Genomic DNA, 20,456 nt, shown 5'->3' on the forward strand with positions numbered 1-20,456 from the left:
TGAAAGTTAAAATTCAAATTGTAGTGGCTATAATATAATATTTTATTGGAGCATAGTCATATTCATTGTTTCTGTATGGTCTTCAGTGGCTTTTGTGCTATGGCAAAGTGGAGTTTTGAGACGCCTGAACCTCAGCCTAAAGCAGAACAAATTTGCTATCCAGCCCATTGCAGAAAATGTCTGCTCCCTATTTGGCTTTATAGCAGTACTCCAACTTAAGCTGACTTCATATCACCAGAAGGCTTAAGGCCACACCTTGAGAACTACAGTGGACTCTCCTGCCTCCCATGAGCAGTTCCAGGGCTGGCTTGGGTGCCCTGGTACCCAGTGCAGGCTCTGGCACACAGCAGGTGCTCAATAAGTGTATGTCGACTGAATCAGTGAGTCCATGTGGGCCATGAAGAGAAGAGGTGGAACACTCAAAATTTTTACAAGCAGACACAGGATGTCAAACCTGGGCTCTGACCTGAGGGTGCTTGGTGTCCAAGCTGTGACCTAATAAATAGGCTTAAGACATATGATCTAACCAACTGGCTGCCCCTCTTTGAGCTTCAATCTCCTCTTCTCTGCATTAGCCCCAATTATATCACCTTTCTCTGATGCTGGTGCAAAGTGTGAGGCATTGGTGAGGCCCCCAGGTAAGCCCAGGGATCAGGCACTCAACTCATGAACCCTAGGGTCTGTGCTGTTATCGTTCCCAGACAGTTATTGAGCCTTTGAGCTGAAAGTGTTGTGGGCTGTTAGAAAACCTAAGGGAGCTGTGGGGAGGAATGAAACATCCATCCATTCATTCAGTAAACATTTATTGGGCACCTACTGTTTTTCAGGTGCTGTTCTAGGTGCTGGGGATACAGCAAGGAAGAAAACAGACAAATCCTAGAGTTGACACCCTAGCTTTAAATGTTTAAGTACCTTCAACGATTGACTCAGTTGAAGGAACTGAGGTGTAGAGAGACCATGGAAGTTTCGAAAAGATTATCATCAGGGCAGCTATAGAGCCCTGGTAACCTCCTGATCCCGAAGCTTCCCTTCCAGCCACAGAAACAGGTCAAGGCCGTTTGGCAGACTTGGGGAGGCAGGTCTCAGTTTCCTAATTTGCTGCATGGGTAGGTTAGGTAGTGGCTACAAGCGGACTCAGTGGTCTCGGCCTGGGTAATGGGCATCGTCGCTGGTCGGGCCCCTCCGGTGCGCCCAGCCTCCTCTTCCCGGCCGGCCCCGCCCCCGAAGCCACGTGACGCGTGGGGGTTTTCCCGTTCCCCTGGCGTGACGTAACGACGGGGTGCGGGCCAATGAACGCGCAGGCCGGCGGCGCCGGGGAATTCCGCCGCCCCGCCCCCGCCCGCCGCCCGCCCGGCCCGGCCCGGCGCCCCCCGCTTCCCCGGGCGCCGCGCGTCCAGCCCGGCTTGAGGCCCCAGCCCCTGCGCCGCTCTCCCGACCCGCGATCGTCCGCCAGACCGTGCCACCTGGCCGCTCTGCCCGCCCGCGTGTGTGTGTTTTGGTCTGGGCTGGCCTCCGGGCCGTCAGTCCCCACTGGTTGGGCCATGCCGAGTCGCCGCGTCGCCAGATCGTCCGCTGCGCCGGAGCTCGGGCCCTTGGGTAAGCGGGGTCAGGAATCAGGAGAGGAGTCTGGGGCGGGACTGGAGACGCGGGAGTTCTGGGGGTCCCGGAGTAGTCTGGGAGTTCCTACAGGAGTCCAGGGGTTTTGCGGGGAGAGTGTGAGGGTTCTGAGGGACACTATATCAAAGGGAAGGAGGGAGGCAGAGGATGGTGACCGGGTCCGGTCCAAGGTAAGAGAGAGGCGTCCCACTACGGAGTGAGAAGGGGGCGGGGCCTGACCCTGAGGCAAAGAAGGGGGCGGGACCCGACGACAGAGGGGGGGGCGGGGCCTGACTCGAAGAAGGAGGAGCGGAAGCCGTTCCTGAGGGATTGGGCGTGGCCAGACGCAGACAGGGAGAAAAAGGAGGGGCCTGGCTCCCAGAAGGGGGCGGGGTCTAAGATTAGTGCGATAAGGGGGCGGGGCCTAACGCAAAGAAGGAAGCAAGCTCTCGCCTATTCAGAGTAAAAGGCGGGGCTTACGGTGATAAGGGGGCGGGGACAGACTCGGATAGGGAGAAGGGGCGGGGCCTGACTCTGGCGGAGAGAGAAGGGGTAGGGCCTGTTCTGAAAAAAAGAGGGCTGGGTCTTAGAGAAGAAAGAGGAGGTGGGGCTTGTCTCAGGAGAGAAGTGGCAGGGTCTGAGAGGGAGAAGAGGACTGGCTTGACACTGGAAAAGTGAAGGGTAGGGTCTGACCCTGAAATAAGGGAGGGCGTGGGGGCTTTTTTAACTGAGGTTGATAAGGGCTCCTTCAGGCCCTTCTCAGCCTTCTTAACGGAGAGAAGGAGCAGGGAGGGTCTGAGTGTGACGAAGGGTGGGGTGACAGAGAAAGTAGAGAACCTGTCCACGAGTTAAGGAAGTAAGTAAGGCCAGACCAGGCAAGCTAAGGGTGAGGGGCCTGACCCAAAGAGGCGGTGCCAGGAGAGGAACGGGGTGAGGCTTGGAAGATTCTCTGGTTTTCCCGCCGCATCTTCATCACCTCCTGAAACATGCCTCCTTCCCTGCAGGGTCCGCTGACCTCTCCTCGCTCTCTCTCGCCGTTTCCAGGACCACGGGTGAGCAGCCCTCCACAGTTGCTGCCCGTCTGCACACTCAGGACGGGCAGAGGGAATCCTATGGAGGTGGCTTTGTGCATGCCTCTATCTGGGGGGGAGGGGGGGGCGCAGGGGATTGCGGAGGTCCACCTCAGCTTTCCTCAGCCTGTGTCCCTCCCTGCCCGTTGAGATGGGGGTCCCCAGATGCCCCTACCTCCCAGGTGATAAGGAGCTGGGCAAGTATAACTAACCACTTACTCTCTTTCTAAGAGGAGTCCTCTTTAGAGATTCACTATCATAGTGCAGAGGGCAATAATTATATACTGGTGCCACCACCCCTTCACTGTGTGAATGTCTGCAAGTCATTTCCCCTCCCTGGGCCTCAGTTTTTCTCATCTGAAGAATGGGCATAATATCAATGCCTCCCTTTTAGAGGGACCAAGATGAGTCAATGAGTTGATACAGCTAAACAGTTCAGTATTAAAACAATGACAGTATCAAAGCAATATCTGGCACACATTTAAGGATCACCCAGAGAGCTGTTAAAAACAAATCTTTGGGCTCCACCTCCAGAATTTCTGATTCAGTGGGTCCAGGATGAGCTCTGGAAATGTGCATTTTTAGCAAGATCTCAAGAGATGCTGAGAACCACTAGTCTATAATGCCCTTCATTCAGTGCCATCCAAAATTCATGGGACTTCCCTGGTGGTACAGTGGTTGAGACTCCACGGTTCCACTGCAGGGGGCGTGGGTTTGATCCCTGGTTGAGCAATTAAGATCCCACGTGTTATGCGGCAAAAAAAAAAAAAAAAAAACCCACACACACACACCATATACAGCGCTGACCAAGGAAATACAGAACCATGGCCAAAGGATGACATCCTTTCTCATAAATGTGCTGGAATTTGCAGGTCAGGGATTGAATTCTGCCGCCGTGAAAACTCAGAGGCCCCCGAGGGCTGGGTCTGAACCTCTCTCTGGAGGTAGAATCTTGGGATGGACCCCAGAAGTGCTGGCATGGCTGTGGAGGAGGGCCTGTGGGTTCTCTAACAGATCTCTGAGTGGGAGATTCTGAAAGGTGGGAGCTGCACTGGAAACAGGTCCTGCCAAGCACTGCGTCTGGGCAGGAACAAGGCTGAGATTTTTCTGACCCAAGACCTAGATCTTTGGTTTCAATTAAGAGTAATTTTTGCCATAATCCATTCGATAAATATTTATTGAGTGCCTATTCCTTACCTGGCCCTGTGCTGGGCAGTGCTGAGGACTCAGCAATAACTGAGATAACCCTGGCTGTGCCCTCACAGGGTTCCCTACCTAGACGTGGAGGCAGCTAGGTACACAATGAATTAACTGTAGGACTGTAAAATGTGATAAAGGTTATAAACAAATCTTGGGATCAGTGACACCTAAATAGCAAGGTGGGGATGGGAGAACTGAGATGGAGGGAAATTTTCCCTCGTTTTGATGAACCAGATACATACTGGGCCCTGGGTATAGTGGGGAAGGGCAGACGTGTTTCCTCCTCTCTGGTGCTCACAGTCTACAGGAGACTGATGTGAGTCACTGTAATATAAGGTCATGTCAAATCCTAACGAGTGTCATGAAAATGATAAAACCAAGGCACCTAACTATGAGTGACTGGAGTGGGGGTTCTGGGGGTTACCTTGGATAAAGTAGTCAGGGAAGACCTATCTAGGAGGTGACATTGGAATGGGGACCTGCAAGTGGAGAAGGAGGCATACAAAGAACTGAAGGAAGGGCATTCTGGCAGAGACTAACCTGTGCAAAGGCCCCGAGGCAAGTGGTGAGAAAGACAGCTGCTCAGATGTGCTCAAGTGACTGCCCCTGAATGGTGGCAAGTTTGGGTAGGAGGTGGGGGCAGGGGGTAGGTTGAGCAGACCCTGAATAAGACCCTGACTGAAAGATGATTTTAGATAATAACAATTTTAAAAAACTAATAACTAAGCTTTATGAAGGGCCTGAAGTGTTCAGACCCTATACTAAGCAATTTCCCAGTGTGCTTCTAAATCCTCATGCTAATGCCTGAGATATATCAGCTCATTTTATAGAGAAGAAGGCTCAGAGAAGTTAGGCAACTTGCCCAAGGCAACACAGCCAGCAAGTGACAGCTGGGATTCAAACTGACATCTGTGTGACTCCACACCTGATACTCTGATATGATGTCTTCCAACCTCCCCATTTTATAGACAGACAAACTTCTGCTGCTAGAAGCAATTTTCCCAAATTCATAAAATAATGTCTCTGACTCCTTACCCAACAATAGCCAGCATTTATGTATCACCTACTATTATGGCAGTTCTAAGTGCTCCCTGTATATCAGCTCATTTAATTTTCACAACAGCCCCACAAGAGGGGCATTATTATTATGTCCACTTTATAAATGAAGAAACCAAGGCACAAAAAGAGGTTAAGGGACTTCCCCTGGAGAAGGAAAAGGCTACCCACTCCAGTGTTCTGGCCTAGAGAATTCCATGGACTGTATAGTCCATGGGGTCACAAAGAGTCGGACACGACTGAGTGACTTTCACTTCACTGGTGGTCCAGTGGCTAAGACTCTGCACTCCCAATGCAGGGGGTCCGGGTTCCACCCCTGGTCAGGGAACTAGATCCTACATGCCACAACTAAGAGTTCACATGCCACAACTAAAACATCCCAAATTCTAAACTACAAAAAAAAAAAATTAAGTAATGGGCTCAAGGCCACATTAGCACATAGCAAGGAGTGGAGCCAGGATTTGAACTGAAGCAGTCCAGAGCTTCAGTCAAAGTTGCCCGGGCCTCAGTTTCCCCTTGCAGCCTGGGAGCTCTTTGAGGGCTCGGACACAGGCTAAGTCATCTTTAGAGCCCCTGGTCATCCAGCACAGACGCCTGAGAAGGTGTTTCCAAGTTGAAGTGACTTGATGTTGGCCCTGCCACTGACCGACAGCATGTCCCCTCCTCTCTCCCAGCCTCAGTGTCCACATCTATCAAGTGGGGGTGTCTTCCTCACCCTGCTGACTTCACAGATCACGTGAGATAAGAAGTGTAGGAAGACTGCTTGCTTTCCAAGGAGCAAAGGTCTGGCTGCCGGGAGCCACTCCCGGAGAGTGGAGGAGGAGGACAGATCTGGCAGCCGAGCAGCTCGGCGATAATCCAGTCGCCAGTCGCCAGCACAGGCAACCGTGGATGGGGCACCTGGACCCCGCCTGCCCTCCCTGGCTGTGTGACCCTCCAGGCTTGCTTGCTCCCTCTGGGCTCCCGTTGTTTTACGTCTGTGGAATGGTGGGAGGTTGGTTTCAATCCTCCATGGTCCCTTCCAGGGCTGAGCTTTCCTGAGGAGGTGATAAGGGGCTTCCCCAGCATTGCTGTTATTCCCTCCTTAGGGAGAAGGGGTGAATCCCGGATCCTGGGTGGGCACTGCTCGGGGACCAGCATGGGATGCAGAGCAGGTGGTTGCTTGGGGTGGAGGATCAGCCTCCCTGGAGCTTCAGACACCAGCAAGTGATATCTTGGGGTCTCGGGTGGGCTTTAGGGAGGGGTACAACCTCACATTTTGTTTAGAATCTTTTTTTTGTTATTTGGCTGAGCTGTAGAGCTTGTGGGATCTTAGTTCCCCAGCCAGGGATCAAACCTGGGCCCTTGGTAGTGAAAGCACAGAGTCCTAATGACCAAACCTCTAGGGATTTCCCTTGTTTAGAATCTTAGGTGTCCCCTTTTTTTTCCCCTCATGATAAAACCCTTGACTTTTCATCAGGTTTTCAAAAATGCTTCATAATCCCTGGTCTAAATGTTTTGAGGGGAGGTATTTGAGGGTAGGCTAACCCTAGGACCCCAACATTGGGAGCTGAAGGGAAAGTAGGCCAGGAGCGAGAGATGGGGGTTGGGGCTTAACATCCCAGGATTTCCTAGGATGGAGGAAGAGGGAAGGGTTCCAGGAGGGGAGGGGGTTGGGGGGGGTTCTATCTTAAAACATGAAAGTCTTGAACTTTCTGGACCTCACCTTTCTTACCTTTCTCTTTCTCTTCCTTCCACAGATGAACTGGGTAAGTATCACAGGGCGGTCTAGGGGGGAGGCTAAAGAGTCCCAGGTGCTCACTGAGGGGGATCTTGGCCTTCCTTGTTGATGAGGAGGTTACGGTGTGACTTCTGGGACTGCTGGGGGATTTTAACAGTCATGTGCTCCCAGGGTAATTAGCAGCGCTTGTGAAAATTCAGCATATGCCAGCTGCCTTTAATATTAGTTACTATTACTATGACCATTGTTCATTCCTTGAGTGCCCTGTATGGAGCACGAGCTGTGGATTCAGCCCTGAAGCGAAGCCTCTGCCCTCTTGGAGCTGATACTCTAGTGGCGGAGACCGAGGGAAAAGGAATAAAGAACAAAACAATGTTAGATTGGGCTAAGGCTTGTGAAGGAGATAAACAGGAAAGGGCCTGGGGAAAATACATTAGATCAGGCCTTTCTGAAGAGGTGAACTGAGACTGGAAGGACAAGAAGGAACCAGAATGGTTCAAATAGGGGGACCAGGCAGATGGAGGAACCAGTACAACACCCTGAAGAGGGCCGGGCTTGGTGGGTGCAACAGAAAAGAGACCAGAACGTGGTGAGAGGGGGCAATGGGAGGCCAGAGGCCCAGGACAGCCAGGATTCTGTGGCCAAGGCCAGGGGTTGTCTTGTTTTCCTGAGATGAATGGAGTCTGGGGAGAGCTTTATATGGGGAAGGTGGTGACTGACTCTTGGGGAGATGGGAGCCACTGGAGGTTTCTGTGCACATGGGGACAGGGTCTGATATCAGATCCCTCCGGCGATGAGTGGCGGATAGACTGGAAGAGGGAGGTGGGGACCAGGAGCAGTGATCAGATGGAAAAGGATGGAGGGCGGCCCAGGGAGGAGGCAGCGGGGGTGGGAGAAGTGGTGGGATTATACATGTATATTTGAGGGAGAGGCAGGAGAGAGAGTTCCAGGTGGTGCTAGTGGTAAAGAATCCTTCTGCCAATGCAGGAGATGCAGGAGACGTGGGTTTGATCCCTGGGTCAGGAAGATCCCCTGGAGGAGAAAGTGGCAACTCACTCCGGTATTCTTACCTGGGAAATCCCATGGACAGAGGAGCCTGGCAGGCTACAGTCCATAGCGTCACAAAGAGTCAGACGAGACTAAAGCGACTTAGCACGCACACACACACATGCAGGAGAAGTTCATGGATTAGACCTAGTGGATGTGGGATCCTGAGCCGCTGACAAACATGGCATCCTTCCAGCTTGATCATTGGATGGTGATGCTCCTTTCTGATACGAAGCTTCGGCAGAGCGGCTGTTATTCGTGTTGTTATTAAATGGGGCAAGATGGAGGCAGGGATGCCTGTGACTTGGTCTTACCTTGATCCAGGTGAGAGGTCATGGAGGCGTGGGTGCAGGAGCTGTTTTGGAGGCGAGTGGACATGAGCGTGCAGGAGAAGGAGAAACCAGCCGACCCCCAGGGCCTTAAGAACTGGGGATGCTGGGGGTCTGTTTGCAAGGATGGCAGGGGCTTTTTTGTGTGTTAAGAGCTGAAGCCCCTACTCTCTGTGTGTGAAGCCCACAAGAAATCTGTCTTGAAGAAATGAATGAACAGGAAATGGAGAGGGTGGCAAAAGTCAGGGGATTAAACAAGCGTTTTCTTTTAACAATCAGCGTCACCCCCAGTTTTGGCTTCTCCCGCAGAGATCATCGACGAGTACATCAAGGAGAACGGCTTCGGCTTGGAGGGGGCGCAGCCCGGCCCGGGCGAGGGGCTGCCGCGCCTGGTATCTCGCGGGGCGGCCTCCCTGAGCACCGTCACCCTGGGCCCCGCGGCGCCCCCTGCCCCGGCCACACCGCCGCCCTGGGGCTGCACCCTGGGCCGGCTGGTGCCCCCGGCCCCGGGCGCCGGGCCGCGGCCGCACCTGGTCATCACCGAGCAGCCCAAGCAGCGCGGCATGCGCTTCCGCTACGAGTGCGAGGGCCGCTCGGCCGGCAGCATCCTCGGAGAGAGCAGCACGGAAGCCAGCAAGACGCTGCCCGCCATCGAGGTAGGCAGAGGGAGATGGGCACCAGGAGTGGGGGGAGGCGGGGCGTGGGGTGGGGACTCGCGATTCTCTTGCCCCCAGGAGTCACATGCGCGTATTTCTTTATTCGTGCATTTTTATGATGATGATGATTGTTTTAAATTTTTCATTTATTTCTTTATTTTTGGCTGCACTGGGTCTTCGTTGCAGTGGGCTTTCCCTAGTTGCCGAGCGTGGGGGCTACTCTCTAGTTGTGGTGCCGGCTTCTCATTGAGGTGGCCTCTCTTGTTGCAGAGCAGGGGCTCTAGGCCCTTGGACTCAGTTGCTCCACAGCATGTGGGATCTTTGCAGACCAGAGGTTGAACCCCTGTCCCCTGCATTGGCAGGCAGATTCTTATCCCCTGCGCCAAGGGAGAAGTCCCTATGGTGGTTATTATTACTGTTGTTGCTACTTTTGGGGTGGATGATACCACTGGGGTGTGTGTGTGTGTGTGTGTGTGTGTGTGTGTGTTAGTCGTGCTCAGTCATGTCCAACTCTGCAACCCCATGGACTGTAACCCGCCAGGCTCCTCTGTCCATGGAATCCTCCAGGCAAGAATACTGAAGTGGGTTGCCATTCCCTTCTCCGGATACCACTGTTACTTGGCATTAAATTTAAAGAGTTTTCAAAGAAAGACCTTCTTCCTGGCAATATGACAGTATTGATCAAAATTATTATTGCTGTAAAGGCAGTGTAGCCTCTTGGTTCTTGGTAAGAATCAGAGTGTTTGAGTTCGAATCCTGCTTCCACCATCTGCTAGCTCTGCTGCCTCGGGCAGGTTACTCAGTCACGCTGTGCCTTCTCTACAAAACCTGATAATAGGGACTTCTCTAGTGGTCCAGGGGTTAGGACTCTGCTTTCATTCCTGAGGGCCCAAGGTTCAATCCCTTGTTGGGGAACTAGGATTCTGCAAACTGTGTGGCATGGCAAAAAAAAAGTAAAATAAAATCCCCAAACTTCTGGAAGTGGGATTGCCCATCAAAGGCAACTTGACAGCTGTTGCCAAGTTGCCCTCCTTGGGGGTTGCACCCATGACTGTCTCTCCCAGTGATGTCTGAGAGGGCTGGTGCTTCATGCCTCTCCAATACGGAGCCTTCTTGTATTTCTGGATCTTTGCCCCAAGTGTCCGTGGACCCTGAATTGTGTCCTCACCATCCCACTCGCCCCGGATCTAGGCCCAGCTGCTCCCTGACCTCCAGCTTCCTGCCTGGTGACCAGCTCTCAGTCCCCTGCAGATTTCCCTCCCCTCTTCGGTGAGGCAGCCAGAGGGGTGCTGGTAAATTACACATCTGCTCCTCTCTCCTGCTTAGAATCCTCCTTGGTCTCCCGAGTGCCCTCAGGAGGAGGCCCAAGATCCTCCTGGGGAAGAGCCTCCCCGGGGCCTCTTAAGACCTTTGCTTATTTCTTTTTAAAAAAAAGATTTATTTAATTATTTAACTGTGTTGGGTCTTAGTTGCAGCACGTGGGATCTTCCATCTTAGTTGTGGCATGTCGGATCTATTTCCTTGACCAGGGATGGAACCCAAGGCCTCCTGCATTGGGAGCATGAAGTCTTAGTCACTGGACCACCAGGGAAGTCCCTCTAAGTCCTTTCCTGGTCCGGCTTCTGCTGCCCACTCCCACCTGGAGCCCTCACTCCCCACCATCCAGTCATCACACCTTCGCCTCTGCTGTTCCTCCTGCCTGAAATGCTTTCCACCTGCAGCCTTGAGTTCAGTTCAGTCACTCAGTCCTGTCCGACTCTTTGCGACCCCATGGACTGCAGCACGCCAGGCCTCCCTGTCCGTCACCAACTCACGGAGTTTACTCAAACTCATGTCCATTGAGTTGGTGATGCCATCCAACCATCTCATCCTCTCTCGTCCCCTTCTCCTCCTGCCTTCAATCTTTCCCAGCATCAGGGTCTTTTCAAATGAGTCAGTTCTTCACATGAGGGGGCCAAAGTATTGGAGTTTCAGCTTCAGCATCAGTCCTTCCAATGAATATTCAGGATTGATTTCCTGGATCTCCTTGCTGTCCAAGGGACTCTCAAGACTCTTCTCCAACACCACAATTCAAAAGCATCAATTCTTCAGCACTCAGCTTTCTTTATAGTCCAACTCTCACATCCATACATGACTACTAGAAAAACCATAGCTTTGACTAGATGGACCTTTGTTGGCAAAGTAATGTCTCTGCTTTTTAGTATGCTATCCAGGTTGGTCATAACTTTTCTTCCAAGGAGCAGGCATCTTTTAATTTCAGTCACCATCTGCAGTGATTTTGGAGCCCCCAAAAATAGTCTCTCACTGTTTCCCCATCTATTTGCCATGAAGTGATGGGACCAGATGCCATGATCTTAGTTGTCTGAATGTTGAGCTTTAAGCCAACTTTTTCACTCTCCTCTTTCACTTTCATCAAGAGACTCTTTAGTTCTTCACTTTCTGCCATAAGTGTGGTGTCATCTGCATATCTGAGGTTATTGATATTTCTCCCGGCAATCTTGATTCCAGCTTGTGCTTCATCCAGTCCAGCAGTTCTCATGATGTACTCTGCATATAACTTAAATAAACAGGGTGACAATATACAGCCTTGACATACTCCTTTCCCAGTTTGGAACCAGTCTGTTGTTCCATGTCCAGTTCTAACTGTTGCTTGTTGACCTGCATACAGATTTCTCAGGAGGCAGGTCAAGTGGTCTGGTATTCCCATCTCTTTCAGAATTTTCCACAGTTTGTTGTGATCCACACAGTCAAAGGCTTTGGCGTAGTCAGTCACCCCCTATTTACCTGTGAGGCCTCAGCCCACCTCAGGGTTGCCTTTTCTGATCCCCATCCTGGTGCCGGCTTCTGTGTGTGAGATGTTTGCGTCTCCTCTCCCTCAATGCCTCTCTCCTTATTTATTTAATTGGAAGATAATTGCTTTACAATGTTATGTTGGTTTTTGCTGTACAACAGTGTGAATCAGTCGTAACTGTATATATATCCCCTCCCTCTTCAGCCTCCCTCTCACCCACCCTTGCCTCTCTCTTTATATAGACATTTATAGAGGGCAATTTGAAAGTGAGTTGGAGATATGATACTTCACTCAAAATGTTTCTGCCTGTATCTCTCAAAAGCCATGACTTTTTTCTGCAAGGTAGAACCTGTATAATGACAACTCTGTTATCACGTACTAGAAATGTAATATTCATGCAATGATATCGTCTAAGGTTAAGTCCATAGTCTATTGATCCCACTGACCCCAGATATCCTTTATACTTTTTTTTCTTTGGTCCACTTGTTTAATATCTGGTCTAGTCCAGTCCTGCCTTTAGTTGTCAGGTCTAAATGTTTGTGTACCCTCTCAATTCATACATTCAAACCCTAACTCCAAAAGTTGGAGTAGGAAATGGCAACCCGCTCCAGTATTCTTGCCTGAGAAAATCCCATGGAGAGAGGAGCCTGGCGGGCTACAGTCCATGGGGTCCCAAAGAGTTGGACACGACTGAGCACACGCAACTCTGAAGGTGATGGTAGTAGGAGGTGAGGCCTTTGAGATCAGTGCCCTTATAAATGAGGTCCCAGAGCACGCCCTCAGCCCTTCCCCCATCTGAGGACACGGTGACAGAGCCTGCACCCAAAAGAGGCCCTCACCAGAACCCAGCCGTGCTGGCACCTTGATCTTGGACTTCCAGCCTCCAAAATTCTCAAGAAATAAAGACAGGCATCTTCGGTGTCCTTTGACCTGGGTTTGTTCCTCAGGCTGCCTTTGAGTTTTGGGATGGGGACATTTATGGAGGACAGAAAAGGTGTAGTTTTGTTGTTGTTTTTGCTTATTTGGCTATGCTCCGTCTTAGTCGTGGCCCGAGGAATCTTCGATCTTCACTGCAGTGTGCAGTCTCTTTAGTTGCCTCATGAGGGACTTTTTTAGTTATGGCATGTGGACTCTTAGTTGCAGCATGTGGGATCTAGGTCCCTGACCAGCGATCAAACCTGGGCCCCCTGCATTGGGAAGTGCGGAGTCTTAGCCACTGGACCACCAGGGAAGGTGTTTTGTTGTATGTGTCACATTCTGGATTTATTGGCTGTTTCCAGGTTAGATCAGGTTATTAATTTTGGCAGGAATACCCCAGTGGTGAGGCTGTGGTCCTCTTAGAGTCTGACATCCTGGCACGTGGAGTGGCAGTTTGTCCTAATATCTGATGCTGAATCGGATCCTGCAGTTAAGGTGGTTTATACTAAGCTCCAGCTGCCCTCACAAAATCCCACAGACTGGTTGCCTTGAACCACAGGAATTTATTGTCTCATGATTCTGGAGGCGGGAAGGCCAAAACTGAGCTATCAGCAGGGTTGGTTTCCTCTGAGGCCTCTCTCCTAGGCTTGCAGATGGCCGCCTTCTCTCTGTCCTCACTTGGTCTCTCCTTTTTGTCCACACTGGTGTCTCTTTGTGCATCCAAATTACCTCTTCTTGTTCAGTCACTCAGTTGTGTCTGACTGTTTGTGACCCCATGGACTGCAGCATGCCAGGCTTCCTTGTCCTTCACCATCTCCTGGAGTTTGCTCAAACTCATGTCCATTGAGTCAGTGATGCCATCCAACCATCTCATCTTCTGTCATCCCTTTCTCCTCCTGCCTTCAATCTTCCCCAGCATCAGGGTCTTTTCCAATGAGTCAGTTCTTTCCATCAGGTGGCCAAAGTAGTGGAGTTTCAGCTTCAGCATCAGTCCTTCCAATGAATATTCAGGGTTGATTACCTCTTCTTGTAGAATGGCAACCCACTCCAGTATTCTTGCCTAGAGAATTCCATGAACAGAGGAGCCCAGCGGGCTACAGCCCACAGGGTTGCAAAGAGTCGGAGATAACTGAGCAACTTTCACTTCAGAACAGAAGGCCAAGAGCAGATTGGATTAGTCCCCACCCTAAGTGAAAGTGAAAGTGTTAGTCACTCAGTGGTGTCTGAGTCTTTGCAACCCTGTGGACTGTAGCTCGTAAGGCTCCTCTGTCTGTGGGATTTTCCAGGCAAAAATACTGGAGTGGGCTAGCCATTCTCTCCTCCAGGGGATCTTCCCAACCCAGGGATCCAACTTAGGTCTCCTGAATTGCAGGCAGATTCTTTATTGTCTGAGAAATCAGGGTAGTCTCCACTCTGAGAGCTGATTAATTTACTCACCTCTCTAAAGGCTATAAGGCTTCCCAGGTGGTACTAGTGGTAAAGAATCCACCTGCCAATGCAGGAGATGCAAGAGACTTGGGTTCAATCCCTGGGTCAGGAAGATCCCCTGGAGGAGAAAGTGGCAACCCACTCCAATATTCTTGCCTGGGGAAAATCCCATGAACAGAGGAGCCTGGAGGGCTATAGTCCATGGGGTCACAAAACAGTCAGACTCGACTAAGCACAGCACTTACAGGGTCTGTCTCCCTGGGGCTCGGGCTTCAATATATGAATTTTGGAAGCGTGCAGTTTAGCCCATAACAGGTAGTGACTCACTTCCTTGATGGTCCAGTGGTTAAGACTGCATGCTTCCACTGCAGGGGCACCAGTTCAGTCGCTGGACAGGGAATTAAGATCCCACAAGCTGCATAGCGAGGGAAGAAAAAGCCACCAAAGTGATGAATAATTCTCAGTCTAAATAAAATCCAGTCCTCTGTCAATTAACATAGTCCTTGCAGTTTTTGAAACTTCAGTGTATTTGAAAGTTATGGGGAAAAAATGTGTGCGTGTGCGCTCAATCGCTCAGTCGTGTCCGACTCTTTTCGACCCCATGGACTGTCGCCCACCAGTCTCCTCTGTCCACAGAATTTTCCAGGCAAGAATACTGGAGCAGGTTGCATTTCCTATTTCAGGAGGTTACCCGACCCAGGGATCTCCTGCGTTGGCAGGCAGATTCTTTACCATTATGGCACTGGGGGAAAAATGCTATATGTGTAAAATGGAAGGAGGTTCTGGCTTCCGAATTTTTCAAACAGGCTTGTCACCAATGTGAATGCTGGCGGGATATTCAGAAGTCTTACAGGATTTGTATGGGTCTGTCCTGGTATTGCAGGCTGGGTAGCATCTCTGGCTGTGTGTACTGCCTGCTGTCTCCATCACCAAAATTGTCACCAGTATCACAAACACCCTCTAGAGGGCAGTACTCGCCCACTGAGACACACCTGTTCATTGTATTTTATAGGCACCAGCTTTACATGTTCACTTTCCCTGGTGGCTCAGCTGGTAAAGAATCTGCTTGCAATGCAGGAGACCTGGGTTCGATCCCTGGGTTGGGAAGATCCTCTGGAGAAGGGAAAGGCTACCCACTCCAATATTCTGGCCTAGAGAATTCCATAGTCCATGGGGTCGCAAAGAGTCAGACACGACTGAGCACCTTTCACTTTTCACGTTCATATCACACTTTAGAGGTTCTCTGATGCCAGCAGGGCCCTGCGAGTGACCCAGGAAAACCAAGTGGGTCTGGGCCCCATCTCAAGGGGCTGGTATCTGTCTGCTGCCCCATGTGGCCACTGAGTAGAATTCCAACCCCAGTTGTCATAACTTCCTTTTTAAAAGGAGAACCTGGAAATCTGGAATAACATGATGTCTCATACCTTTTAAATGTGGCCTCAAAATTTTCCCCAACTTCTTCTTTTTTTTGCCCTGCTACACAGTGGTCGGGACCTTAGTTCCCTGACCAGGGATCAAACCTGTGCCCTCTGCAGTGAAAGCACAGCCTTAACCACTGAACATCAGGGAAGTCCCTTCACCAACTTAGAAAAATTTTATTTTATTGAGTTATAGTTGATTTACAATATCTTGTTAATTTCTGCTGTACATCAGTGATTTAGTTATATATACATATGTATATATTTATACATATATTCTTTTCATTATGGTTTATCACAGGATAATGAATATAATTCCCTGTGCTATCCAGTAGGACCCTGTTGTTTATCCATCCTACATATAATAGTTTGCATCTACTAATCCCAAACTCTCAGTCCTTCCCTCCCCTACCCCGCCCCAACTTTTTATTTTGAAAAAAAATCTTTTAAATCTTTTTTCTAGGTTTCTTGTTTGTTTCTTTCTTTGAGGTATAACTGACATACAAAAAACTACTTATTTAATGTACACATTTTGATGAATTTAGAATGAAAACAACTGCAATCTCCAGAAAAATTTAAAAAATAGTACAACAAACACCTGTGTACCCCTCACCTGTAGTCACCAGTAGACCTCAATTTTACCTAAATTTGCTATATCTGACCCTCTTTCCATGCACGCAAACATGCGTAGTGTTCACACACACACAGATTTGCACATTGCTTTTTTTGCGGACCCATTTGCAGATGAATTGTAAATATCTTGTTGTTTCACCTGTAGATACTTCAGGGGGCATCTTCTAAAAATAAACTCCTGATGGCTATGATGCTCATTACTATCCCTAGAAAAAAATCAATATTACCCCATAATATCATCTAATATACAGTCCATGCTGAAATTTCCAAATCATTCCCCCCATTTTTTTTTTTTTAACATCTGTTGGTTGATTGATTTTTGGCCATGCCGGGTCTTTGTTCTGCATGGGCTTTCTCTATTTGCGGTGAGTGGGGGCTTCTCTTCGTTGTGGTGCTCAGGCTTCTCCATTTGGCAGTTTCTTTTGTAGTGGAGCACAGGTTCTAGGCTGGAGGGCTTCAGTAGCTGTGGCTCACTGACTCTAGAGCACTGGCTCAGTAGTTGTGGTGCTTAGTTGCTCTGGGCTTAGTTGCTCCAGGCATGTAGGATCTTCCTGGGCCAGGGACAGAACCCATGTCCCCTCCATTGGCAGGTGGATTCTTAAACACAGGGAAGTCCCTCAAAATGTGTTTTATAATGACTTCTCCCTCCTCAATTTAGAGTCCTATGTTGCATTTGGTTGTGTCTCTGAGTCTCTCTCCTCTATTGTTTTTGGAAATTGAGTTGTATTTGATCAAATACTAAGTGTGTAGCTCTAAGAATTTTGACATATGTATACGTTATTTAACTACCAGCAGATCAAAATACATTTTTTGTTCTTTTTTAACCCCAAATATGACATCTATCTTTTTCTTTGACCACTCTGGGTTTTAGTTGTGGTGTGTGGGATTTAGTTCCCCAACCAGGAATCAAACCCAAGCCCCCTGTAGTAGGAGCACAGAGTCTTAGCCACTGGACTACTAGGGAAGTCCTCACTCATCTTATTGTCTTTCACGACACATATGTCTGAATGGATGACCTGCAGTTAGACCTTGTTTGACATTTCCTCACAACTAGATTCTGGGGTTGCACTTCTGGAGGGGCTGTCATAGAAGAAAGCCTTCTTTATGGTCCAGCTCTCACATCCATACGTGACTACTGGAAACATAGCTTTAACTAGACGGACCTTTGTTGGCAAAGTGATGTCTTTGCTTTTTAATACAACCTGTCTAGGTTCATCATAGCTTTCCTCCCAAAGAGCAAGCATCTTTTAATTTCGAGGCTACAGTCACCATCCGCAGTGATTTTGGAGTCTAAGAAAATAAAACTTTTCCCCCTTCTATTTGCCATGAAGTGATAGAACCGGGTGCCATGATCTTAATTTTTGGAATGTTGAGTTTTAAACCAGCTTTTTCACTCTCCTTTTCACCCTCATTAAGAGGCACTTTAGTTCCTCTTCACTTTCCGACCTTAGAGTGGTATCATCTGTGTGTCTGAGCTTGTTGACATTTCTCCTGGCAATCTTGATTCCAGCTTGTGATTCATCCCAACAGAGGATGCCTGTGCTCTGTTGGCCCCGTATTGGTGATACTGACCTTGATCACCTGGTTAAGGTGGTGTCTACCAGGTCTCCCCACTATGAGTATGTTATCTGTGGGCCACACTTGGAGACCTTGTGTGCATCCATTTTTTTTTTTAAGTGGCCAAAGTAAGTGCATCTGTGGGTCAGCTCTCGTGTTATGAGGTCCCCAGGTTGGAAGCTTTGGGTTTGGGATCTAAAAGAGGTCTTCAACCAACACACTTCCATTGTTGAGGGGGAGAGGAGGTACCAGAGGAGGCTTGGATGGGTGCAGGTGTCTGCGATGGGACCCCAAGAGCACCCGTCTTCCTGCAGCTCCGGGACTGTGGAGGGCTGCGGGAGGTGGAGGTGACCGCCTGCCTGGTGTGGAAGGACTGGCCTCACCGAGTTCATCCCCACAGCCTCGTGGGGAAAGACTGCACAGACGGCGTCTGCAGGGTGCGGCTCCGGCCTCATGTCAGCCCTCGGCACAGGTACCTGACCCCTGACTCCTTGCGCTTGGTCATGGAGATTTTGAGAGGCCGAGGATCACCCCAGGAAACCTTAGGACTGGGGCAGCTTAACCAGACTCTCCCCGCTGCATTGCCTAGATGGGGAAACCAAGGTCTGGGAACAGTGGAAGGTCTCATTTAGGCCTGGAACCCTGCTGCATGCACTTTCATATGCATTATATTTATCCCCATTTTGTAGAGAAGAAAACCGAGGCTCAGAGAGCTGAAGGAGCCCAGATAGCCAATGGCAGAGCTGAGATTTGACTCCAGACCTGACTTAACTGCAAGGCCCATTCTTTCTTTCACTTTATAATTTATATGTTTTCAGTTTAAAAAAGTAAAAGGTTCAGAAAGGGTGTGCAGTGAAAAATAAATTTCTTTCCATCTTTGGTCCCATAGTTACTAGTGCCCCTTCTTGGAGGCAACTAAAGATATGCTATGCCTATATATATACATACATACACACACACACACACACACACACACACACACACATGTCATTCCCTTATGAATGGTAGAGACATTTGCACCTTGTTTTTTTGTTTTAGTACATCTGAGAGATAATTCCTATCAGTACATTTAGAACTGTCCTATCCTTTTTATTGGCTGCATAGTATTCCAATGAATGGATGTTATCAATTGATTGAATATGTCCTTATTAATGGGCACTCATTCCAATCTCTGTTGCTCTGTTACTATTATTCAATGAATGGTTTCATATATACCCTTCTCTAGGATAAATTCCTAGAAATGAAATTGTTGGCTCCACATCTGTGCATTTATATTTTTAGCAATTTATAAACTTAATGAAAATGTAAGTTCTGTGAGAGCAGAGATTTTATCTCTTTTGTTCCCTGCTGTATCCCCCTGTTCCCTGTGCCTAGCACAGTCCCTGGCACACAGTAGGTGCTCAGGAAATCTTGGTGGAATGAATGAATACTGCCGTGTTGTCTTCTAGTACATGATCACTCAGGTGATTTACAGTCCCTCCAGCAATGAGTGAGAGTGCCTGATTCTCTTCAACATCACTTACAGAGGGTGTTATCCAGCATTTTGATCTCTGCTGTTTTGGAGAGTGTTTTAAAACATTGATATCACATTAGAGTTTAATTGGCAGTTTGCTTTTTATAAATGAGGTCAACTGGTGCTTTCATGAGATAAAGATAAGGTGTGTTCCCAAGTTCTCTCAGGAATCCTCCATTCCCCTAAGGGTTTGAGCCCCAATCCCATCCCAATGCTGGGAACCCTGGGCCTGGGGGGCTTCAGCCTTTGAGGGTGTGAGCCCCGCAGCAGCATCTGCCAGAGCTGTCTTGTGGGTCAGGGCTACACCTGCCCTCTCAGGAGTACCTCCCTTCACCCCTTCCCCCACTCAGCTTTAACAACCTGGGCATCCAGTGCGTGAGGAAAAAGGAGATCGAGGCTGCCATTGAGCGGAAAATTCAGCTGGGCATCGACCCTTACAACGGTGAGTCCCTGTGCCTAGCTCAGCATCTCATCCTCCCAAACTCCTCACCCTTCCGCCACCCCGTCCCCTCGCCTTTTCTGGTATCCACCATTGTCCCAGCCCCATCTCTTCCCTGTCCCCCACCCCCTTACTAGGGTCTCCACCACCCCAACTCAGCCTTCCTGTATCTCTCCCACAGCTGGGTCCCTGAAGAACCATCAGGAGGTGGACATGAATGTTGTGAGGATTTGCTTCCAGGCCTCATACAGGGACCAGCAAGGACAGATGCGCCGGATGGACCCTGTGCTCTCTGAGCCTGTCTATGACAAGAGTGAGTTGAGGGTGCTGTTCCATTAGGATTGTCTTTGGTTGCAAGTACTGGAAAGCCCCACACAGAATGGGTGAACAATCAGGGAATTCTTTTTTTTTTTCCTCAGTTATTAAGTCTGTTCCTATTGATTCAGCTGCTCAGCTATATCAGGGTGCTGGTTCAGTAGCTCTGTGATTCTCGTGGCCTTTCCCTCGTGGTCATGAGCTGGCTGCCACAGCTCCGGACATCATATCTGTGTTCAGGATGGTGTGTGGGGTCACCCTGTATGGTGTGCAAGCTGTACACTGCCCATCTCTAGAGGTCAGCATTTACTAAGTAGCCTATGGCAACAGGGCCTTCTGGTATTGTGGAAAGCGCAATCGGTACAACTATACAAAGCAGTCCTTGGGAAGAGGCAGCATAAGTAATAATCTCTCTGTTTTACAGAAAATGATACATTTCTCAGAATCACCCTGATAGGCATCTGCTTATGTCTCACTGGCCAGAACTTGGCTTCATGGCCACCTTTAGTTGCAAAGCAGTCTGAGAAAGCATGTATTTAGATTTTTCATCCTCTATAGAGGGGTACAGGCATAGAAGAGGATATTAGGAATGGCTGTTAGATTTTAGCCCACTTACAGTGACTGCCACAAGCATCAAAATGGGCAGGGAATATTAATTCAATCTGGACTTTTATGGATGCAAGAGATAGAATCCCAACTCACATAAGAAAAAAAAAAAAAAAAAAAGAATGTTAGTTCCATTAACTAAAAATATCCAGAGGTAATATAAT

At 49.3% G+C, this 20,456-nt stretch overlaps 1 protein-coding gene across 1 annotated transcript in view; it reads left to right on the forward strand.

Annotated features, from left to right (window-relative positions):
- The first annotated feature begins 1,289 nt into the window (after positions 1-1,289).
- Positions 1,290-20,456, forward strand: part of RELB (RELB proto-oncogene, NF-kB subunit) — a 28,189-nt gene continuing 9,022 nt past the window's right edge. The window contains exons 1-7 of the mRNA XM_043900608.1: positions 1,290-1,596; positions 2,601-2,648; positions 6,662-6,670; positions 8,328-8,674; positions 17,734-17,891; positions 19,283-19,374; positions 19,553-19,684. Coding sequence (XP_043756543.1) covers positions 1,290-1,596; positions 2,601-2,648; positions 6,662-6,670; positions 8,328-8,674; positions 17,734-17,891; positions 19,283-19,374; positions 19,553-19,684 — 1,093 coding nt within the window. The remainder of the gene's footprint in view (positions 1,597-2,600; positions 2,649-6,661; positions 6,671-8,327; positions 8,675-17,733; positions 17,892-19,282; positions 19,375-19,552; positions 19,685-20,456) is intronic.

Source organism: Cervus elaphus, chromosome 4, assembly GCF_910594005.1.
Source record: "Cervus elaphus chromosome 4, mCerEla1.1, whole genome shotgun sequence".
Classification (NCBI taxonomy): Eukaryota; Metazoa; Chordata; class Mammalia; order Artiodactyla; family Cervidae; genus Cervus; species Cervus elaphus.